Source organism: Ruditapes philippinarum, unplaced genomic scaffold (genome assembly GCF_026571515.1).
Source record: "Ruditapes philippinarum isolate M1 unplaced genomic scaffold, ASM2657151v2 ctg5_1_1_1_1, whole genome shotgun sequence".
In the NCBI taxonomy this organism is placed as follows: Eukaryota; Metazoa; Mollusca; class Bivalvia; order Venerida; family Veneridae; genus Ruditapes; species Ruditapes philippinarum.
Genome location: NW_026851646.1, coordinates 387,011 through 413,475, shown reverse-complemented (window position 1 = coordinate 413,475; position 26,465 = coordinate 387,011). Strand labels below are relative to the sequence as shown.

The 26,465-nt window shown below is 31.4% G+C and overlaps 1 protein-coding gene across 2 annotated transcripts in view; it reads right to left on the bottom strand.

Annotated features, from left to right (window-relative positions):
- Positions 1–26,465, bottom strand: part of LOC132731416 (cytosolic purine 5'-nucleotidase-like) — a 94,022-nt gene that overhangs the window by 33,091 nt on the left and 34,466 nt on the right. For both annotated transcript variants that reach the window (XM_060717632.1, XM_060717701.1), the window contains exon 6: positions 3,561–3,649. In XM_060717632.1, the coding sequence (XP_060573615.1) occupies positions 3,561–3,649 (89 nt within the window). The remainder of the gene's footprint in view (positions 1–3,560; positions 3,650–26,465) is intronic.

The following is a 26,465-nucleotide window of genomic DNA, read 5'->3' as shown; positions in this document are numbered from 1 at the left end:
GAAAGTTAAATGGTAGGAGAAGTTGTTCAGTCTGTGAAAACATTTAATTCACATGAGCAAACAGAGAAAAAAACCTGCAGTAGTTTATTGCCATCAATGTATTGGATGTCAAAATTTTGATGGGCTTGTATAAATTCCGACAGGTGTTATGCAATAAAAAATCACCTCCATTTTTATAATGATACCTTAATGTAGAAAGAAACACTGGATAATACAGCTGACACTATTCATCAAAAAAAAATTCTTCCCTCACAAAAAAATTGAGCCAGAAAAAAAGATGAGATGGTAAAGAGAAATATAGCTATTTTACATACATCATTAAACTTGCAAATTGAAATCAGATAATTCAAATAGACGCACAACTTTTATAATAATCAAAAATTAGGTATTTCAAAAATTAAACATCTTTTGACTTAAACTCACATCCTAACCTCATACAGATGAAAAAAAACGACTTTGAAAAAGAATCAATTAATGAAAAAATAGCAAATGGAAAACATTTCACAAAACATATGAAGTTATTAATTTCACACTTTTCTTACTCAAAGTTTATTTATTGAATAAATTACAGTGCAGAAATCTGCTGTACAGATTATTAACAACTGCTGTGCACTTTGATTTGAAGTATTTTCTTTAATTTTACAGATATATCATTAATATATAATGTAAATGAGTGCAATTAGACATCTGGTAAACTGCTATATTTCTGTTTATTTTTAAATATCTCTTTTTAAGCTGAATATTGAAGAATACTTGCATTCTATTTTACTTTCAATCTTCTACCATGAATTGACCAATACTGATGTCATATGAAGAAAAATGGCCAATGACCCCTGTAGACCTTGAACCCACAATCCTTGAATTGAAAGGCAGACACCTTAACCACAACTCTTCTGTATATTTCAAGTTCACAAGACCTCATTTAAAAAAAAAAAATTTTTTGGTTGGGTTTTACACCAACACAGTAGGAGACTTTCCAGCTTTACTGATGGAGAAAGACACAAGAACCATTTCGAAGACTCTGTGCAGATTTAACCAGAACCTACAGCAGTGAGAGACAAGTGGTTTGAAGTCAACAACCTTAACCACTCGGCCACAGACTCCCCAAGACATTGTATTATATTTTAAATAACAAAGTTATTATTTGATGATTTTGTGTTTTATCAAATGTTTGACAAAGATAACATGTTGTATATATAAGAGCCTTGTCATGACAAAACCAACATACAGTCTAACCCCCTTTATTCCAAGTGCCTGGGACTGAATATTTACTTCGAATAATCGATGGGTTCGAATAATCGAAATTGGAATATTGTGATAGACGAAAACTACTCCACTTTGACCAATCATCGCAAAACTACCGTTTACAACACACTTGCTTCCTGTAATCAATTGAGAAAAATAAATATTATAGAAAAGAAAAGACACTGAAGACATAAATACTTGCATTTTATTCTACATTATGTATCGTTTGATCTCGCGCAAAGCCTTGATAATGGCTGTGTCGTCACTACGGTATTTACAGCTAAACTCTGGTATTTTCAATTAGGATAAATTAAGGCTCTCATGTAGCGTTACAATTAATGAAAAAAAATGTGTTGGATGTTTTGACAAATTCACATATACGGAATGTATAAAAATTATTGCTGTCATCTTAAACAGAATCGGACAAGGTGCATAGCTTTTCATTTTCGGTAATTAAAGAACACACGAAGAGTTATCACACGCATGACTGTGGATATTTTTCACAAGTCGACTGGTCAGCGAGTGGATCTGCGTCATTTAGTCTGGCTTCGAATAATAATTAGGCTGGCTTTGAATAATAGGTGTGAAATTCTTTCATAATTGTATAATCGGGACCGAAATATTACTTCGAAAAATAGGAGGTATTCGGATAAAGCATTTCGAATAATACGCTCGTATTTATATTGTTTTATATAGAGATAAAAACAGGACCGGCGATCTACTTCGGATAATGCCGGGTATTCGAATAAAGGGTTGTCGAATAACCGGGGTCGGACTGTAGTAGGTTTGCGACCAGCATGGATCCATACCAGCCTGCGTTTCTGAGCAGTCTGATCAGGATCCATGCTGTTCGCTATCAGTTTCTCTACTTGTAATAGGGTTTGTACGCAAACAGCATGGATCCTGATCAGACTGTGCGGATGCGTAGGCTGGTCTGGATCCATGTTGGTCGCAAACCACTATGTTGGTTTTGTCATGACACGGCTCAAATAATATTCTTATTTTTTTATTGTTTCAGTTTTTTATAGTTTTTTTTTTTATAAGCATCTGTAAGCTTAACTATATACAATGTATGTCATCTGAAAAAAAATTGGCTAAAACAGGAAAACCTTTTGTAACTAATGTAACTCCTTGGTTTGAGTCAGAAATACAGCATGTGAACAATTGTTTAAAAATCAGAATTATTAGAAATTTACAATAATAATAGACAAATAGATGGCAAGACAAGAGAAGAATTAAATTTAATGCCAATATAAGATAGCCTCTGTATTAAAGGCCCTCTGTAGCGCAAGCACCTTTATAGAACAACAGTTTCAGTTATTACAAAGTAAGATATCACAATAAATTAAACCTCTCCACAGAACCACCTCTCTACAACAACCATATCTCTGTCTTCCAAATAATGTTGCTCTGCATTACTATGTTATAATGTACTTCAAACATTCTTATAATTATGCAAAGTCCTCTTTATTTTTAGTTTTACAGAAATTACCAAAATAACCAACAAAAGTGCACGTCATAGGTCTATGGGCACAATGAAACAATCAGCCATCACATACAATACATGATGTTGATTTTCTATAACTTATGCCAACTATTCAATCCCAAGTCATTACTGATAGAATGTAAATTGTTTAGTCTCAACCCTGTTTTCATCATGGCACATTTACCCTCAATGTTAACTCTGGATTACATCAATTTCATAAAGTAAACATTCCAGCAATAATTGTCTCCCTTTTTCCACAAAAAAGTAAAAAGTTCAGAGTATCTATTAGAGTAGTCTCCCTTACACCAGAAAAATGTATAAATGAAAACAATTTAGGGAATGGGATATTTGGGATGATTTGCTAATTAAGAATGCATCAAGTTGTCTTGTGTTGTTAATAAACAAAGTGTCAAATGTTGCATTAACTTTTTTTATGGCAGAAACATTCTAGAAATTGTTAATTATCATTACTAAGGTAAACTGATTTACATAATTGCAAAAACAAAACATCAATGTTTTATTAAGAAGCTATGTTCTGTAAAAAAAACATGTTTGAACTATTACTGTATTTGTTCTCTGAAGTAATACTGACTATATTTAAGAAAGAAAATGGTAATAGTAGCTTTTTAACAGCAAATTTCACCCATGTCAGGACTTCCATTTTCTTGAATTTTATTTGTTTTGTTATTTTTCAAGTCATGTCACGTCTGTTTCAAGGCAGGATGGGTAAGATAGAATGCTAGCCTGGCACTATACATGTATACATGCAGCATAGTGTAGTCATTTTTGATACCAGCAAGCAGGGATCTTCATAATAGTGTGTACTTACTTGGCAGTTCGTATAAAGTGTTGAAAATTCTAAATCTATTCTCATCCATCTGTACAAACTTGTTTGGATACATCTCATGGATGTCAGTCCTGTAAAATAAAATAAATGATCAGATTTTGATATCTTTCTGAAAAATCAATGTGCTAATATGCTATATGAATGGCTTTACCATTTAAAATGAGATAATAATAATATTTAATTATACTATCAGACCTGTAAAATAATTATTCCAAGATGATATCAGACTAGTCCTGTGAAATAAGTAATTTGCCTGGAAATATCAGATATCAAATTGTGATAACAGACCTATAAGATAACAGACCTATAATATAAAATATCAAATTGTGATATCAGACATCTAATATCAGATATCAAATTGTGATAACAGACTTATAAGATATCAAATTGTGATATCAGACCTATAATATAAGATATCAAATTGTGATATCACAACTCTAATATAAGATATAAATTCAATTATTGTGATATTTGATCTTTTAGATATCAAATTGTGATATCAGACCTTTTAGATATCACATTGTCATATCAAACCTGCAGTATAAGATATTAAATTTTGATATCAGACCTCTTATATAAGATATCATATTGTGGTATCACACCTGCAGTATAAGACATCAAATTGTGATATCACAACTTTAATATAAGATATAAATTGTGATATCAGACATCTAATATAAGATATCAAATTGTGATATTAGACCTCTTAGATATCAAATTGTGATATCAGACCTCTTATATAAGATATCATTTTGTGATATCACAACTCTAATATAAGATATAAATTGTGATATCAGACCTCTAATATAAGATATCAAATTGTGATATCAGACCACTTTGATATCAAATTGTGATATCAGACCACTAATGTGAGATTGTGATATCAGACCTCTTATATAAGATATCAAATCACTATTATATAAGATATCAAATTGTGATATCAGACCTGTAATGTAAGATATCAAACTGTGGCATGACACCTCATATATAAAGATATGAAATTGTAGAAATCAGACTTGTAGAAAATATATTCATTCTAATATTAAAACAAGAGCTGTCGGTAGGACAGCATGCTCGACTATTCTAAGTGCTTGATAGTAAAAGAGCCTTGATAATGTTAAATTTTTTAAGACCACAAAAGGTCTTTTTTTTTTTAAATAAATTCATGTTATAGGCCTTAGACTCAGAGAGTCTAATTATACAGTATTGGCTTGACTATTCGGTAGGTAATGTCACAAGGTTGTTTTATTGAGTATAATAATACTAATTACCTATGAATACATAAATTTAACAGAAAAGGTACATAGGCTTCTAATTAAGATGTTTTATCAAGTAAATCACTGCTTTATTATTATGAATGCATAAAATTGTCCCAAAAAAGGGCACAAACCCTTCAGTAGTAATTGAGATAACAGCTTACAAGCAAAACTTTACCATGAATTTCTAAGTTGAAAAAGGGGAGAAAAATCAGCCTAAATGCAAGATAGATTTTATGGATCTTTGTCAGTGACCTACAATTATGACCCTAAATGCATATGTGAAGTTTTAAATAAATATCTTTAATAGTTATTGAGATATGTAAAACTTGCATGACTGTAAACATTAACCAAGAGACTAAGTAGAAAAGGGGATATGAATCAGCCTTAATGCATGATAGAGTCGGGGCGACTACAATAGCTCTCATATTCTTCGAATAGTCGAGCTAATGATATAATATTCCATGCCAGACTGTGATATCAATCTCATGCAATATTATCTTATCTTACCAGACACTGCAGAAATCAATAACAAGAGATTTGTTTGTGGTGCCAATTACCATCTATTTATGTTTCTTGTATTCAAGATATTGTGATATAAGACTGGTAATTATAAACTCATAAAGATATCAACGTTATCACAGATACAATCATTGCTGATATTACTTTTATTTTATTCTAAATGTGAATTTTGTAATCTTTAGCAAGACGATCATTTGGAATAATGTTTCTTCTTTTTTTTGCAAATGAAATACATAAATTAGAGTATTTGTTTGCATTATACCTATGAGATTTGTATAATTATAATTCTACTGTAAAGTACAAAAAAAACAAAAACAATGCAGAGTAAGAATTTTATATAACAGATTTTTCTGCCAATGTATATCATTTTCTGTTTCATAAAAAGTTATTAATTACACCAGCATGATTTTTATTATCCCCTTTTGCAGGATGTACTGTGAACATTAAAAGTTGAACTATGACCCTCTAGTCGCCAGCCTTAGGCCGTCCCTCTAACACACAGGTCATATCACCTGGAAGCTTGTTCTGACTGTCATATGACATTACATCAAGCTTCTGGATCATTTGATTTGACTGATACACAAAGATGACCAGACCTCCGGTCCAACTATTAATTTTAACACCTAATAAAGCTTCTAAACTCATTGATAGAGTCATCTATTTCCAGGGGACAGCTTTAATTTCCCTCAAAACCCATTCTTGTTATTTAATGCCAGTATTTTAATTTCAACCATCACATCTTGTATTCACACTGCCCAGCCTTTAGTTAGGACTTAATCCCATGAAATTGCTGTCGTGTTCAAACTTTTGTTCCGACTTGTGAGCGGAAAATGTCTTTTCACCTTTTAGAGCACTAAATGAAATTTGCGAGACATCTCAAAGAATGAGCAACTAACTTAATACTAACACATGCCCTGACACTTTTGTTCCATACCAGTGTATAACATTATCTAAGGTGTGAATCGTCCCATCCCCCTTGTAATCTGACCGGATTATCCCACCATAACTTTTCAACTTCATTTCAATTTGTGACTGGCACATGTTTAAATTAAAGGATATAAAACAATTTAACATCCAACATTAAAACTGGGAAGCCCTGCCAACATGCATCTGATCAAAATACACAGAAATGAAATAAAAAGAAATCTGAATTCTATTAAATTACAACTGATTCAAAGTTATTGTCATAATTCTAAAGTAATTATCTCCCTGTAACACTGAACTATTTACCATTTTACGCATCAAATTTGAAAAAAAAAAAAAATCATAAAAAAATTATTTACATTTTTTTCTCTACCTTTCTTCTTAGGTAACAGAGCAATTTTATTTATTTGTTTTAAAATCATGAAATTTTCTCCATTGGGCAAAATTCCAGCGGTTTTATTAAAGGATGTCTGCCATGAGAGAACCAGACAAATGTATTAAGACAACCAGCCAACAAAAACCATTTATGACATACAAGTTTATAGCCAGTAATCTAGAAAATGTTCAAAGTTGAATCATATTTTACATATATAATTGTTTTCAACCAATAACCTGCTCAATTTATGTAATAGATTTGCCCAGATTTGTTTTTGGAACAGTCCATTCAAAGTTTAAGGGATTTCAATATCAAAATATTAAAGATCTTGTAAACCCAATTTTTTTTATGGTTTTATATCATAAATATGATGCTCAAATTAAGATTTATCACTATTGTAAGTGTCAAAAAGCATTATTTATAAAGATATTACCTAATTTAACATTTCATGTAAATAAAGGGAGGTAATTAGAAATTTATTTTCTAATAAGTCTAAGTCAAATATTTCAATAAGAAATGAATGCATGTATTTTAATGATTACATATAATGTGCACAAATATTTGCAGTTCACATTTTAAATTTTCTTTGATGTTCGAAAACTGGTTCAGAAGCATACATGTAATTATACACATAATATAAAATTTCAATTATAACATACAGGATCTTTAATATTGAGCTACCAACAGTATAGAGCCTGGTCAGATTGCAAATAATGTTCAGGTTAGTAGCTTACAGACGCCTGGCTGCAAAAGCCGATCACTTTCAGTTCAAGCAGGGTACTGAAGCTAAATATTCATGATGAAAGTTAAACCATAATTAACTATCTTCTTAAATGATGTTACTGTAATTTTTGCTGCAATTTAAAAACAAAACAATGTTTTCACTAATTTCTTTTATTAACTCAAATTGTTTGCAGAATAAGTAAGAAAAGTGAAAATTTAGTTCATCTTAAAATCATGTAGGCTCTATATGATTATATGCACAATCATATGGAAATTAGTGTCACTGGTTTGAAAATAATCAATGAATGCAAAAAAAATTGAAATAGCAATGGTGTCTTTAAATTCTGTCATTAGAATTGTCCCCATCCACTGAATTTGAAATTGATCAATTAGCAAATTCTTTTCCTACTAATATTACACTCTTTCATTATAAACATTTTTGAAAAAAAAAAGTTTCCAATATGAAGTTGGAACCAATAATAAATTTCACTATATTCTGATAGTAAAATAAGCATTAGTTGTATAAGTTTTAAAGGATTTAAGAGTTGACTATCTTCTGATTGAAGTCTTATTAGCTTGACAGATAGCTAAAGCTTCTTTAAATACTGACCAAACACTCAACAGGTCAATCTTTGTTGACCATTCATGACTGGATGAATAGAGTTTATAGTTTGATAAAGCAATGTGGGGTAAGGGTGCTGATTAGGGGATGATTGTCCCAATGATATGTTGATCATTTATTGCCTGCAAACATCTGTCGACAGTCACTAACCTGTGCCATATAGTCAGTTAACCTGTATTGTATGCCCTTTCTTGTTTAATAACTTTAAATAATTAGGCAGGGTTATAAAGGGTAGCATGCTGTGCTTCATAGAAATAAAATGATTGCAGTTTAATACTTTAAAATTATGGTGAATAATACAAAAGATTAGGCCAAACAAACAGTAACTGTCAGACATTACAGCTGGACAGAATCAACAACCCTGGTCTAAATCATGGTGTCTAAATCATGGACAAGTTACCAGAAATTTAAAGTTTTTACGCAAATTTTAACACATTTTTTCTTTGGCCATATCTTGGTGGTCAATCTACCCAACTTGCTTTCCTGGATAACTAACCAGTAATTACCAACTTCTCTGCAAGTGAGTAGAAAATGCCCTAAAATGTTTTGAAAAAAAAAAAAAAAAACAAGGTTGAATTATGGCCAGAATCAGACTAACAGCTTAGGCAGACACTGACAAAGATGATATCTATAAGTTTTTACACGTAAAATTGATAATTTTTACATGTAAAACTAAAAAATCACATTAATTTAGCTTACTTTTTAAGGGAAGCAGTGGTATGGGGGGGGGGGAAAGAGAGGGGTAATGGAAAACTTTTTAAATATAATACCATCACTCCTGCACTTTAAGCAAAATAAAGCACTTTTGGCGAATTAATCAAAATGATATCAATCTAAAAATAAAAGGATGCAATCTTCCATCTTCATTAAAGTGAGGAAAGCGAAATGTTTTAAATGGAGGCTGAATGCAAATTAAGCATTAAATTTTATACTTGTATCATAGATAATGAGATATATTTTTTTATTATTCACTTATTTTTACATTTCAAAAGAAGTTATAATATAAATTATACCATAAAATTAAATTGCAGAAATTTCAGCATGATTTTTTATGTTTTAAACAGTTGCCAGATTCTACTACAAAAAATACCACAGGGCTTGAAAAAACCTACCATTTGTTTTAACAACAAACAAGATTTATTTTCAAAACAGATTTTGTTTCTTTTCTTTCAAGTATGGCACCACTTCAGTTTTAAGTTACTTTGAAGGGCGGAAATGAGCACAATCTAAAACCCAAACTTCCAACATGTTAAAATCTTCAACATCAATGAAGTGAGAGGAAAATCTGGTAGAATTACTCTCTTACTTCTAACAAGAGAATCCTTGCTTTTGATTACCAACAGTAGGATATTTGGTGCAATAAAACTTTATTGAGATACTAGTCAGTAGCGAAAAAAAGCAACACAACCATGCATTGTATTACAATAAATGCTTTGATTGCTTGCAATGCTATCTGGGTTTTATTTTCAAAGGTTAAGCTTGAGTAAGAGACGATGCCCAGCAGGTTTTTCTAACATTTTACAATCAAACATTATCCTTGACTGCCTTTGGTTGTATAATATTTTTATTTCAATGCACAGTGTAAGTTCTAGATTTCGGAAACATTGCCTGTATTGATCACTTTAAATTCAACCACTGACAACTTCATTAAGGAAATGATTGTTTGATTAAATCAGTGTACATCTGTGTTAAATGTAAGCTAGAATAAATGCCATACACTGTGCAGGGATTTCTACCGGTACAATATCATACCCTGCTATGAAATGTTCATTATGCATCAGTTAATTCTAAACCATAATTCCCCTAATTGTACAGGGAATTAAATGGGTACATTAGGGTGGCCTTTGAACTCAGGCAAAGGCCCTAGTCTAAGGGACTATCAGATGGTAAAGTTCTTCGTATATTAACCTGTGTTGCCACTTGGACATATCTCCTGCTTTAATGGAATCATAGCAAAGTCATCAAATCATCAACAGTGTTCAAAAGTAAAACTTCCCCCATCTACTCCCAGCACTATGCTGGCCTAGTCACTATTGCACAAATAACTGAATCAGATGAATTTAAGTTGTAAATTGTACTCCAAAATACATGGTTTCTTAAGTACAAGATCTATCATCATACAAGAGCATGCTTCATGTATTATATGATACAGCAAGTCGGTGTTTGTTACTCAATTAATCAAACATATGTAAATAATAATGTACAAATCAAGTAGTGTGTACTTTAACATGACAAGATTTCTTCTGATCTTAACATCCTGGCATGAAAAAAAAACCATGATTGCTACAATAAAAAAGGCAACACTTACCATATCATTGCACCTAGAGCTTACAACAGTATTGCAGCATCATGTTTTTTTAAAAATCTTTTTGTCTTTTTTTGTCTTTTTATCACACCAACACTGTTACGTTCAAATGCCTACCTTGGAGGAAGTCCCCCTCTGTAGATTATTTCAGGCACAAGTGAACATTTTAATAGAACCACCAACATTTTTTAAAGTTCAAACCTGGTTTGACAATAATTGATCTACAGTTATTCATGATTGACCATGATCAAACATGGTCACATTTCGCATGGGTAGCTTTATAGCCATAGGAACTCGAGAATGGAACTGCAGATTGCGCACATTATTTCCCATTCTGTACTGGCATTATACATATTGTTTGCCCGACCTTTGAATATCTGTTCATATTATCTGATAGTGTGGTCTTTAAAAGAAAAAAAACTTAATCTATTAAAATCTGCTATTATAAAAATCTGTAAAATTTTAGTTCTAGTGTTAGTCATTTTTATTTTGCCATCAGATTTGGCCAGTTTTAAAACTAACAGATTGTTATAAATTGATATTCATTCCATGAGGCTGTACACTAGGATAAAACAAAAAAATTTAATGTGGGCGAAACATTTTTAAACCTGTAATATGATCTGAAATATGTGCCGCAAAATGCCGTCCCGTTCCTTATGAATATAGCTTCTTCATATGAATCATCCCAAAGTCCAATATAAGTTTTGAACGCATAGTGGTTATAGGGGGCAGCATCATTCTTATGGAAAAGACATAATTATACCACCCTATGTCTAAAAATCGTCTTAAAACCTTATGTCTTCAACAACATTATGGTCATTTTATCTGTAACACTCTCGTATTATGTCTTATATACACATTATACCATTAAAGTATGTGATGTCACTAACATTATTATTGAAACACTTTTTTATATTACCAATCTTTGCAACTAGACTTTACATTGCATTTCATTATTTAGAAGCTCCAATTGGAATTTTTGGGAACCAAATGTGTAGCTCCAATAAATAAAGCCTTTACTTACTTATTAATAAGGACTGTCCATTATTAGTTTGGGTATATCAAGATGAAAATCTAAAGTCAGCCAGCAAATGGTATAGAGCATGGACAGACTGGCTCTTTACTGGTTTGAAATGGGTAACCACTTCCAGTTCAAGTAGGTTATGGGTTAAATATTAAAAGGAAGGGGAAGTCTGTTATGAAAATTTAGCAATAGTAAGGCACTCAGTCTGCAGAATTCATTTACAGATGCTTGAATCAGACATGCCTGAACACTTGAAAGAGATGTGGTTTTGCCAAGCATATTTTGTAAGAAGAGAAAAGGTAGGGCATATGGCCCTGTATTGTAAATTGTCGGAGAGAATGTTTGTAAATTTACACATCCTTTTTGGCATCACCACTACACAGTTCACGTAAATTGCTTGGAATAACTCCAGACCTGAAGGATCTGACCTCCATTTTCCTTGAGGGCCTTCATCAAAACTAGATGAATTTTGAGTGATTCAAGTGGGTAGGAAATGTGTGAAAAAGCACTTTTCTAATGAGTTATTGCAAAATAGTTATCTTCCTCCTCCGTTACGTTTTACCACAGTATACATAAAATGTATCTTCAGCAGGAAAGTTAAATAAACAATTTTATAAAATGTACTGAAAGCAATTATGGTGAAAGATTACAGACTTCCCTATGAAAATGTCATGTAACCATGATCTCATGCCCTCTTATAACAAAACTGTAAAAAAGATGAAAATATCTGCCTTCTGTTATAATCACTACATAGCTTATAAGTCCTTTTTCTATTTTCTTTGAAAGTAAAGGAAGTATGAAAATTTTAATTTAAACAAAAGTACATGCTTTATAATGATGCTAAATTTTAAGTATGCTTGCCCTCTAAAAAGATTCAAATATTTGCCTTCTGCTGCAATAACTACAGAGGCTTAGAAGCCCTTTTTCTTCTCTATTTTCTTTGAAATTAAAGAAGTATTAAAAATTTAATTTATAAAAAAAACTTATAATCTGATGTTTTATAATCATACAAATGTACTAAATGTATGTACACTTACAACATACTTTTCCTATATATAAATCAGTGACCAAAAGAGAAAACAGGAGAGGGGGAAAAAACGCCCCTCATTCAGGTTCAAACCAGTCTGGTAGATAGATCATTCTGAGTTTTTTGGGAACCTGTTCTGTTATTTTAAACAATCTCATTCACTTTTTGCCAGATTATGGAGAAAAAAATTTACTTTCAATACCACAAAAATGATTTGTTAGTTTGGAGAAGGCAAGAGAAATTTGTAATTGAGGATGACTTTGATGTAATTTGACTGTTATATCCGTCAGTTATCTGTCTACCTGCCAGACACAATTCATAATTTGAGTAAACAAGATAACGTAGGATTATATTGCGTAATTTCCTCCTGACAGACTTCTTTTACCAGCTGCCATATAGTAAATAGCTAGTGTACTCAAATACCCTATTGTTTATGGTCAAAAATTCATTAACATTATGATTTCGTACTTGAATTATGAAATTATAACATATCGACTTGCTGCCTACGAGGTAATGAGTTCAATTATTGAGTTTTCCTACGTAATGATGCGTGCGTGTTTTGTTGTTTTGAAGTGGGTACTACGAAATGTTTATGTCAAGAGGGCAGAATTGCAAAACATTTGCAGAAACAATTTTTTGCCCCTTTACTATGTTATACCTTGTAAGAAGACCTACTTACTGTTAGCTCCATTGTCATACAAGAGGAATTTCTGCAATTATTATAAATATTTTACTATACTATTCATTCTTTGCACTGCCGTCTGCTTGCCTTCACTATTCAGTGAAAATGCAAACATAATTCATCACCTTGATGCAGCAATGGGTGAACTCCATATATAATTTATTAGGAGTAAACTCATTACTGCACTGAGGTGACGATATATAGATACATTTTAAGGATGATCAGAATCTTATGAAAGTATCCATGTGACCAAGAAAATCTTTTGGAGCATCAAACTTTTCTGGCAGCAAGATTTCCATGAAGAAATCTAACTTCTCTGGCATAAAGATTTATACAAACAAATCTAACTTCTCTGGTACCAAGACTTTTATATGAACAAAACAAATCAAACTTCTTTTGCTTAAGGATCAATTTTCTTGGGCATCAATATCTCTAGGAAGAATCAATTTGAAAATCTTTGGCACCAAGACTTATATGAAAGATTCAAACATTTCTGGCACCACTCCTCTAACTTCTCTGTGATTTTTTATTACTATATATTAATTGGTAAGATCAAACTTCTTTGGCATCGGAGATTTATTTTCATTGGTAAAACAGTAGGTGAGATTAATCAGGTGTAAGTTTCGTATAATCAGGAGTCAGTCACCTATCATACTGTGTAGTAATTGATATATCACATGTTATCAGTCACTTATCTACCTTCAGTCAATTTACATCATGTTTAATCACTCTGTTATCACACGCCTGCCTATCACATGCAGTGCTCTTTCTTACCTACCATTATAAATTTAACGAAAACATTTTTGTATTACTTCATCTATTAAAATTACTGTTTATAATTAAAACAAAATTTTTCCTTTTGTGGATTTTACTTATAAAGGACTAAGTCCAGAGTTTATAAAGTCAGATCCACATTACAATTTAAAAAGTGGTTCAATTTAATAATTGAAAAATTAATTTTCTTAGCTTACAATGCAAAAAAATAAATAAAGAAGATATCAATATGCAAAAATAGCCAAATAAGTACCAAAAAGTCACTCATAGTTTGCATGTAACATGTAAAACATTAAATTAAATGTAAATATTTAAACATTCCTTAAAACTTTTAAACCTTTTCCAATGTTTGATTTCTTTTTGAAAAAAATGTTATATCATTGTGTATTTAGAATGCCTATGTACCAGTGTGATAGCTGCATGTTATTTTTCATTGGTCAATTAACAGTCCAATTTTCAAATCTAATGATATATTATTATAGCAACAAAAGTAAAATTTAAATACACCTGTCACATCAAGATGGCGTTCTTACGGTGATCAAATCAAATTTGGAAATCTGTCTTTGTGTATAATTCCGACTAGATTATGACACTTACTCCTCCTGCATGTCATGATATTCTCACCTGGCATGTAAAAAGTCCTAAAAATAGTTTTGTAGGGAGAAAAAATTGTATTTACATTACATTGTACTTGACTTCAATTGAATTATTTTTTTCCAAAATGAATGGAAATTCTGGATGTTTTTTTTAAATTTTTTTATAAATTTTTGTTCCACAGTAAATACATTACATAGTTAATTAAATGAAAATGGCAGAAAAAATCCTGCTGGTATAACATCTGTAGGATTGATTCCTCCATTAAAGAGATAAGACACCCCCAATCTTATTGCTACAATTGGCACAATTTATGTGCCTGTAGCAAGAAAGACATTTTTTTCCTTAACTTATTTACTGCTAGTGGCAACAATTTATTTTTTCCAGTTGATTTTTTATTTGTTAATTGGCAGGGAGGAAGTTTTCAGATTGTTTTATTAACGACAACTGTTACATGAACGAACACCAAGTCTTATATTCATATGTTTTTCATCTAAAATAATTTCCCTCCAAAGGCCATATGGCTTATATATGAATGTTTGTTTTTACGGCATAAACTGCCGACCTTTTCTAAAATAGCTTCCAGAGCCAGTTAAAAACCGTCCCAATCCACCTGAAAAAATAGACAAGGAATAATGAATTAATTAAGTTATTGTACTATAGACTGCCAATTACACAACAGAATTCTGGGTGTCTGCTAGAAACTATCAATACACTGATAAGGAGGGTGGTCTTATCAATTGAATATCAATCTTTGCATCATATTAAAATCTTGGAATCTTCACAGAAATTTGTATATGTTAAATGATGCAGAACCCTTTCAACATTTTTAACCAGAAGATTCAGTTAAGTTTGATTAAAATTATGATCAAAGCAAAGGATATGTTCTTTGAATTTGATTTTGTTATGCTTGAAAATAATTCATGCATATAAAAATTTTCTGTCTAGACAAACCTTTCTACAAAATACTGGTGAAATATAAGATAATCTTTAGAATATACCAAATTTCATCATTAAAGGAGCTCTACTCAGAACCATAAGCCTAAAAACATAAAAATTTGAATATTTTACATAGATCAGCTGGGGCACTCAAAACAGAAATACGTGTATTTGAAAAAATAATTAAGAAAATTTTCTTAATACTCTAAAATAAACTGAAAATTGTATTATGTACCAAATCTATCCTGATATGAGAGAAAAGCGCTGCAATGCTTTTCAATTTTGGGTCATTTTCCTAAATGAGAATAGTTTATATTGGAAAAACAGAGTGAGCGAATGGTCTGAAATTTCGCATATTGAGCTAGACTTACATCTAATGGGACAATAATCTTGAAAAAATATATCAAGTCCTATCATGTCATATAACCTCAGTGGAGTCCCTTTAAGTGAAATATTTGTTTGGAAGTCGTGGAATAATGGTTAAACTGTTGGTGTCTCAACCTAGGGATCTGGGGTTTGAGCTATACTGGTATCCATCAGCTCAGGTGGATCCTCGTAAGTAAACTTTACATAGGTTCAAATTAATGAAAGTTTTCATAATAATCAACCTATAAGCTAAATAATGGCATTACAGATTTTCAAGCCAAAAAACAACAAAACCTTTTGATGTTTATAAAAGAAAATATTTGTTGAATGTCTTATTGTGCAATGCTGATTTTGCAAGAAAAAAAATTAAGCCTTGCTAATCAGATTGGAATGCACCTTTAATTAATGTCTTCCATCCCACTGGCCATTCAGGTTCCAGCTAATTATAGAACAAACTAGGAAGTTTACAGTAAAATAAAATAAATCACATCTTGGTTTTGTAGGAGATTGTTTTTTCTTTAATATCAAGCCTTTTCCAACACTGATTATTTCCTTAGGGTTATTAACTTCAGAAAAGTACCAGAACCCATCAATTACATTTTATATCTTCAAACATATAAACAGCATCAAAAGAGTAATTTCCTTTTGTTTTATGATAAAATAAGCAATTGTGGCTCAAAATTAAACCAGTTAAAATTCCAGCCAGAAACTCTGACCCCAGTCTGAACTATGATTGCATTTAATCTTAAAAGTAAACATTTTGTGTGGTGTTCATTTAGGATATACCTTTTTCCATATTTATTCTTTTCTTTGATATATTTTAATTATAAAATAATTTAACAGAGGACACAAAATCAAAATTTAAATTGTTTGCCACTTTGAAATCTAATAAAAATATATAATATATTATTATAATAGATCTGAATTCTTTCTGAATCACTTGATATTTTTATTATGTATATGACTGGTGCCTCTATGGTCATATGAAAGTAATGTCTTAGTTTATACAAATTCATTTTAATTTGATTGTGTTGGAAGCTATAAGCTCATTGAAATACTATTGACACTGTTCCTCAAACCAACCAGAACTTGAAGCAATGAGTGTAAAATTTCTTGCTCATGGACTCCCTGCCTATGACAGGGTTTTAACCCATGCGGCCAGCAATCCTTAGAGTACTAGTCCTACTTTCATGATCACTTGGCCACGCCGCTAGCAATGTCTTGGGGTAGATTACAGCTCACATGTTGAATTATCCCTCAAGAAAAAGACCTTGTCAATGACTTATGTTTTAACAATAATCAATTATAATACAACTTAGCCAGATAGGCAATGATCCATTACAATTTTTAAAATATAAAAACTTTCCTGTGAACTTACATATTATAATAAGAAAATTTATGATAATTCTTCTTTTTTTACTTCTGCCAAACAGTTTCAATATCATTCAAATATATAGAGTGAGCGCACAAAATTTTGACATCTTTTAATTTTTCAATTTAGTGTGACCTTCATCTGAAGAAGCCTTTACCTATGCATATGCACATCATTTAATCATAATTACCAGATCTGAAAAAGAAGCTTTGATTTCTTTCCATTGGTTCAAAAGTTCCTTCAAGCATAATTATACATAAATATATGATGTTAAAGAGTCATTTTCTATCCATGGACATTTGGATTAATAATTGATGATCGATCAGCTCCACAATTATTTCTGATTGTCATAGATGAGAATGTGCTGATTATAAAATGTCACTATCATAGGCTATCATAAAATCAGTGCTAACAACTTTTAATAAAAGGTAATCAACCAGCTTGCAAGGGCACTCTGCAAGGAGATAGAAATTGTAGCACTAAAAATTATAACAATTTTTTAGGATTTGTTTGATAAAATCTTACACATGGAAAACACACATGAGATCTTACAATATATAACACTACCCATGACCATAATGTGAAATCAGTTCTGACAGAGTTCAATACCAGCATAAAAGGAAAAGAACTATAGATCTGGTCATCTCTTAATTGTATATGTGAGGTAAAATTCTGCTATATTCCATAAAAGAAACAACTTAAAATGATACAGTCATGATACTGTAAAGCTGTTTAGTTTTCACTTAAAGTTGCTTATTTTTTCAGTAATGTGTACTTATTATCATCTAGAAATTTAATGTCAATATCTGTAAAATTAAGTCAGAAAAGTCATTTGGGAAAAACAACGAAAATATTTGAGCCGCGTCACGACAAAACCATTATTGATAATGTCATGACACCAAATGAGCCGCGTCACAATGAAACCAACGTAATGCGTTTGCGACCAGCATGGATCCAGACCAGCCTGCGCAATAACGCGCAATCTGATCAGGATCCATGCTGTTGGCTATCAGTTTCTCTACTTGTAATAGGGTTTGTAAGCAAACAGCATGGATCCTGATCAGACTGCGCGGCTGCGCAGGCTGGTTGCGCAGTCTGGGTTGGATCCATGCTGGTGGCAAACGCATTACGTTGGTTTTGTTGTGACGCGGCTCATTTGGTGACATGACCTAATCAATAATGCACAATAACAAAAATAATTATAAAGAGCAAAAAAACAAAACCCCACAAGAAATATCAAAATTTGACATTATTCCAGAACAAAGACTTAAAACATGCTCCATACATTAAATTGGTGTGTGTGTGTGCTTTGGTCTGTTTGTGTATGTTTGTGTGCTAAAATAGCTCAAAAATCCAGTCATTATAAACAATTACTCTAAAATAAAAACCACTAAATGAGGGGTGAGTGGTTGACTCGGGGATTATGATAAATATCCTCCTGAAGTTAATGTGCCATATGTGCTTCCGTATACTTTTAATACGTAGGGAACATAAACCCAGAGACATGATGGGAAACATATGTAATATAACTCTCCGGCACACTTACGTTAAAATGTTCTCTCTAATTCACTTAAAAACATTTGAAAACTATGAAATTTTAATTACTGCAATGAAATGATAAATGAGTAAAAATTACTTCCGCGCAGTAGCAGCGGCAAATGTGAACGATAAAAAATCAGTATCATTTCATGGCAGCAAATGTTGGAATGTTCATTGAAACATTTGAGAACATTCAGCTTTGTGACAGAAATAAAACTACAATGACATGAATGTACTCAACTTTCATAAAAAAGAACATAGGAATATTGGTGGCACCAATCTTATACCTGATCTCTTAACATGCTGAATAACTTAGAATGGCTTATCCATTTTCCTTTTTTGGAACTGTCCATTATCAATTTTGGGGATAGCATGATGAAAATTAAAAGTAACTCAGCTGAAAGGATAGATTTTTTTTTACAACTAGAATCTTTGGAAGTAGACAAATAAACCAGTTACATTGTCAATGCTAGGATACTACGTCATCGCGCACCTGCTGAATGCTCCTACTTGGACCATTTTTTCGTCGACTCGAAGGTAAAATACAATTTTATTATAAGAAAACGTAAGAGTATTAAACAATAATGTAGCGCACCAAAGAATGGCTATAGTACTTGAGATAATTGTAAAAAAAAGTTTATAGATTTATTGCCTGGTTTAAGCCTGAAAACGGGATAAGTGTTTTCCTTTGAATGTTCCCACTCGGACTTTTACCGAAACATATAAGAAATAAGGTTAAAAACCTTCTTGAAAATTATTTTTAATGTACCGGCATATAAACCGAGTCATGCTTACCCATTATTCTAGATTAGTTTCAAATATTTCTATTCAGAAGTCAGTTTTTCTTAATTCTTTTTTTAAAAATGGAAAATGCTCCCACTCGGACTCATCTTCAGAGATGCTCCCACTCGGACCTAAATATATACAAATTTTGAAAACACATTGCTGTGTTAAGAATTTATATTTTTTTCAAACTATCTTTATATTCAAGTTCATATATTCATATTATCAGTTAGAATTCAATGAAAATACGATACTAATATTTAGATCACTAAATTGTGACACATTGTATCATAACAGTCTCGTAAATATGTCTTCTTAGAGGATCAGTTATCGGCCTAATAAGGAAAAAAGGTTGTGTTGAAACAATTCCTCGTTAAATAGAGTCGTTGAAATAAGAAACAAATTGATTATACATTTTAAAAATATATTAACGTTTTGTTTTGCAGAAAGTATTTGCGTTTGTGACCAGTATGGGAAAAGGTATAAACCACATTGCGACGTAAGAAAGCACATGGTAGGACATCTTGGCACGGCATAGCTGAAGCAAATATTTTAGATACCAACTGTGGATATATCTCAGTGAGGAGGAATACTCTAGAAAACACAAGAATTGTAACTCTTTGAAGTAATTGTCTTTTGTTCAGTTTTTGCGTTAATCATTGGACAATGTGTCATAAAGGATCAATTCATCTGAGACTTCACTGGAGGATAGATGTACCACAAACAAGAATAACAACTCTCCAGTTTTATAGTTATTGCCCTTTGTATTTACTTCACTATGATTAGTTTGCAAGGACCATACCTCCAAAGGTATTTGAGATATAGACTTGAAACTTTATATTGAACAAAACTTCCGTATGCTGTTTTTAATTTAAGAAAACAACACTTGGACAGTGCAGATAGAAGTGAAAAGCAGAGCATAAGGCACAGAAGTGTTCACTTAATGCTTCTTTGTTGTTGTTTTTTTCTTTGTTTTTTTTTCATAGGAGTGTTATTTTTGTCATGATTTATTATTTCTAGGCTATAACTTTTCATTAATTTTCACGAGTAGCATTACTTGGATTTTTACATGTATGTAAGGGTTACTTCCCCTATGAAATGTATTTCCTCCTTTTCGTGTCTGTGATTCCCCATTGTATGATTGTTATTATTTTAACGTCATTTAAATATCCTAAAATCAATTTTGGTTTTATACTATAAATATAATGCTCAAATGAAGATTTATCAATATTGTATGTTCCAAAAAGCATTTTTTGTAAAGATGATACCGAACTTATATTTCATAAAGGGAGGTAATTAGAAATATATTTTCTTTTAAGTGTAAGTTGAATTCTTAAATAAGAAATGAATGCATACATGTATATTTTAATGATTACATATAATGTGGACAAGCATTTGCAGTACGTATTTCACATATTCCTTAATGTTTGAAAATTGTTTTAGTAGCATATTTATATACATATATATAAAATTTCCATTGTAATTACAAAGATATGGTAAAGACTGTGATAAAGAAATAACTGTGATCTTTGTTTTCTTATTTATTTAATTTTGTAATTTTAGGTAAAAATACGTACATATGATGACTTTCATATTTAAAAATGACAAAGTTGTCAATAACTGTGATGCATGCTTTAAATACATTGACTTTTTAACCAGTTCATGACAAAAATGATTCACATGTTGTTCTTTAATAAACTATTCAAATCAACCGATAGATATTGACTTATTTATGTTCATAAACGTACTATTATAATGCTATAAAATCTAAATCACAGGTTTAACAAACACGCAAATCATTGGGTTTTAAATTATTAACAAGATCAGCAATTATTGAATAAATGCAGGCCTCTAATATGTGTACGAGTCCAACAGAATCTTAATCCAGTATGGTACTAAACAATGTATAATGACTTCTTTATAAAACACCACCATTGTTTTAACATCTCAAAAAAAACTTTATTCTTGATATCCAAACTGTCCATTTAAAGTCCTATAGTCCTATCTTTGTTGTTGGCAATAATTTTGAATCATCCCTTCGAATCCAACACAAGCCAAGTGCACCTTTTTGTAAAGTGCTCCTGTCAGTTGAAACTTTGCCATGGCACCGGGTCCTGCCCAACGACGTAAGAAGTGATCTGTGTAAAAAGAAGGTAAAAGTAAATGTCGCCAAACACAGTAAATATTGACAAAAAGGTTTAAAAATTGTAAGAATAATCCATAAAAGCTTGGCACATCAATGTGCTTTCAAAATGTATGTATTTGGGTCCGAGTGGGAGCATCTCTGAAATCGAGTCCAAGTGGGAGCATTTTCCATTTTTATAAAAAAAACTTTAAAAAACTGACTTTGGAATAGAAATATTTGAAACTAATATAGAAAAATGTGTAAACATGACTCGGTTTATATTCTGGTACGTTAAAAATAATTTTCAAGAAGGTTTTCAACCTTATTTCATATATGTTTCGGGAAAAGTCCGAGTGGGAACATTCAGAGAAAAACACTTATCCCGTTTTCAGGCTTAAACCAGGCAATAAATCTATAAACTATTTTTACAATTATCTCAAGTACTATAGCCATTCTTTGGTGCGCTACATGATTTTTTAATACTCTTACGTTTTCTTATAATAAAATTGTATTTTACCTTCGAATCGACGAAAAAATGGTCCAAGTGGGAGCATTCGGCAGGTGCGCGATGACGTAGTATCCTACCATTGATTGTTTTCAACTGTCAAAAGATATTAAAAATATTTCATAAAACATGGCAACGGAATTGCACCTGCCCTATTATCATGTCATCTACTTTCTGACAGCCAATGACATTTTATTTTTTGATGATGTGTATGAATACTTTGAGTACTTTGATTCTTATTGTATTGTGATACTTAAGCACCAGTAGTATTATTACTTAAATGTTAATATATTTGTTATATAAATATGTCTAGACACTTAGTCTTATTCTCCAATCTCCATTGTCAATAAAGTATATACAACAATAACAGATACTCTTATAACTTTTACAAACTTTTTTTTTTACTCCATATTGTCAAAAACATCCCTCCCCCAAAAATACTACCCTATCACCTTCTTTTAGCTTTGTTCAGGTAGATCAGTTGTGCGACGGCCCCTCTCCCCACCAGTTATTTCCTGAAGACTTAGCGACAAGAACCTCTTTACATCAAACGTTTAACACATTATCTCAGTAATTAACTAAATGTTTGTATTGTTCTATCCCCTCCTTTAACCTACATTAGCTGTAATGATAACACTACTGGTAGTCATTGACTTAATACGTTTTTATAATAACTACAGGCATCTTACATACAAATTACCACAGACTTCTGTCCACAAAAAACTTGAAAAAATACATTACAGAAATACAAGAATAATGTAACTCAAGACAATATCAATGGTCCTTACAGACTTTCAGTGCTTAAAGGTGAATATACTTATGCTACATTGTAGCCTACAAGGATGTTGAATAATTTAAGCATTCAGACATTAAATTCCTAAATTACATAATGGACTGCTCCAAATCTAAAACAGGATAGGTCCATTCTATAAATTTAATGGAATAAAGGTGAAAATATGTATCTTTTTTTATGGTGCATCATTCTCTATAAAGAGTCTGCAAACATGTCAATTAAGATAAAATTAAAATCGATTTTTTGCTTGTTTGATCTAAGGTTATTTTAAACATGTATAATATGAAAAAGGCAAAGCCTCAAAGCGAGCTCGATGTACTTTTTACGTGAAATAGTATGAAATAATCGCTCATTTTTATTTCAAATGCAGTAACGAGTGCGTGTGAAGTCACACGTACTGTACTGTGTTAAATATCGCTCCGCCCCTGTCGTGAAATGAATAACGAGTTTTGAAAACGTTGATAAAACTTTGTTTATTTTATTTCACTCTATAATTTTTCAAGCGAAATAAAGATTATTTAAAGTGAAATAAATGTAAAACTTAAAACGTTTGCGACATTAAAATAGCGTACTTGATTTGTTTGTTTTGCACGTGCTGTTTGGCGCTACATTGTGACGTCACGTAAACAATATTTTAAACGTCTGTACAGCGTTAACAACTGAATAAAAGATATTGGTGTTCGGATTCATTTTCTTAGTTAGACCATTTCCTTTCATTCTAGATAGTTTTCACAACAAAATTCGACAAAATTGTTTTTATTTATCAGATTTCAAACTTAATGGCGCCTTCGATTTTCATTTTTTATACACAGCTTCCGTTATTCTGGTTCCCTGTCCAATTATGGTTCCCATAGACGTGCGCGGGTGACCAGTCTACACATCCGTTTTCAGTCAGAATTCCTCAGTTTTTACCGTTATCTTTAAATTCGAAAGGTTGCGATGTGTCCAATTTGGTACTTTGGACGAAAGTTTTCAAAACCATCACTTAGCAGGTACTCGAGTTACCGTAAAGCTCGCTTTGCGAGCAGGCCCTTCGGGCCAGCTCGTCGAGCTCGCTATTATTCTTAATGGAGTTTATATATAATGCTTAATGGATTTGATATAATCATTCTTAATGAATTTATTTTATTTATTACTTTAAATTTTTTAATTGACTTAACATATCATTCTTAATTGATTTTATATATTATTCTTAACTGTTCTTAGTGGATTTTATGTATTATTTTTAATGGATTTTATATATTAATCTAACAAGAAATATCAATTTAAAAATTTCCCATCATGCCTGGTCATGAGAAGGACTGACCATTATTTTTCCCATAGAGAGTCAATAATTTCAAATCTTTAAATCAAGCAAAGCACATATCCTCCGTTTAATAGAGGAAGTGGAAATAATTATAACAACTGGACAATTGAGAAAACTGGTCATTTTTAACATTTAGTAAGATTACTCGCCCAGCGAAGCAGACCAGATAATTACACGGGTATTTGCTATTGCCCGTGAGTGGCTCATAATTCCACAGAATCAATTGTAAAAAAATTGTTTCTCTTTCTACAAATAAAAACAAAAGTCAATGAACCATCTTGCAGACAGGAAATGAAAGAAAAAGGCGATGTCAGATTGATTATCAATGCACAAATCACCAATCCTCTTTCTTGAACTTGACCTTCACATTGTACCTAGAACTGAAACATCTGAAATCTTCAAAGATGCTTTAGCCTGTTTGTCTAATTAAAACATCCAACAATATATTAATTAAATTAGTGTTGTTTCTTTATCTTTGTGCTTGTAATTAAAAGATGAAAGTAACAGTAAGATAAATTTCATACCAAATCTACTTGACTGAAAAGAATTTATTTTTTTCTTATTATGTCAATTATTTGCTCAAAAAACCTTAAACATTCAGAACTGCTTCAAATTTAACAATTTTTTATTGTTTTTTATTACTTTAAATTAATTCTTCTGTTTCTTGTTTTTTTTCGTTTTTTTGCTCAGGTATTTTCTTCATGATAGAAACTGAAAAACGAAAATCATAATGCATCTAATATAAAGTAATATGTACATTTGCCGATATCAAAATTATCTTGTTCAGAAATCTTTGTCATTAGAATTTTCACATTTTGTCATGATGTTTTAAATAGAGGATATTTGTTTAGTTCAGTGTAAGATCGCAATATATTTCACCGAGTGAGCACCAAAAGGTATATTTCACGAGTGGCGCAGCCAAGAGTGAAATATGAACTTTTGGTGTTCACAAGGTGAAATATATTTCAATCTTACACTAAACTAAACAAATTTTCTTTTTATTATATGCAAAGAAACGTTTTAAAAAGACATTAAACCTAATACTGAATGAAAAGCGCGCCAAATAATAATACAACGTGACGTCATTTACGACGTCACGTCATTAAGTTGGTTCCCAGTATTGTGCACGCTGGTATTTCACTGAAACAACGTAAGGGGCTTAAATTCAAAACAGTGAAATTATCAAAGTGGTAATTTCACTGTTTCAAACAGTGAAATTACCAGTTTTATATCACTGATATATTTCTATAAACCACTGAAAAGCATGTAATAAAACATTATATCTTTTATTACATCTTTTATTTGACAAAAATGTATATGAAAAAAAAAGGAAATTTTGCAACTTTTCCTTCCATCTCCCCCAAAACCAAACATAAAAATAGCTAATTATTAATAACTTCTCACTATATTCAAGAATAAGCATACAAGTTATTTTTCATCATTACAATTTATTGCTGAGCTTTATACATGCTTTAATAAGTTTCGGAGTCGGAACTCGTCAGCCCACTTGAAATTATTTCCTAAGTATCATCCACATTTACCGCTATTCCCATCTTTCTTTTGCAGCGCAACAATTACCACTGATAATATTTTCCCATAATTCTTCACAAGCTAAGCTGCAATAAGTACCGTTATTGCAATGATCAAATAAATATTACAAGAGATTCTTACTAATAAATTACCACATTTATTGTGCCCTGACTCGCATGCCTACCACATGCCATATGCTGCAGCCCCTGCCGAGTGTGCATACACCTCTGCTGTGATTATATCGCATACAAAAAAAAAGAGAAAAGAAAGAAACTAATTCATTGTTTAGAATGAATTATGCATTTTACCCGAGATTCTAGCTTAATAAAAACCTGTAGTTTTCACATTAAAATGCCACAAGAGGTGTTGCTAACAGAAATTCGAAACATGAAAAAATAAACGCTTTATTTCAGAAGGGCAGTAAAAATGCTTTCGTAAAAAGCAGTTGCATGATAAGCCTTCAATGGATAATAACTTTCTAGAAAATCATATCTGAATAAATTGTGGTATAAAAAACCCATTTTGACAGTTCAAAAAGAATAAAAATGGTTATTTTCATCATGCAACTGTTGAAACAGTATTTTCTATTATTCCTTTGTGGCTGTGTGAAAAACAAAATCCGACAACTGTTGGATCTTCCCCTATCATAAAAGTTTGCAAGAACCAATGGTATGAAACTGCTGTAATTTGTTTATAAAGGAAGAGATACAACTATATTACATAAAATACTTGATTTCTTCCATCACCTATCTTATACAAAATCATTGGGCAAATCTTATAGAAAAACAATATTCCCTACT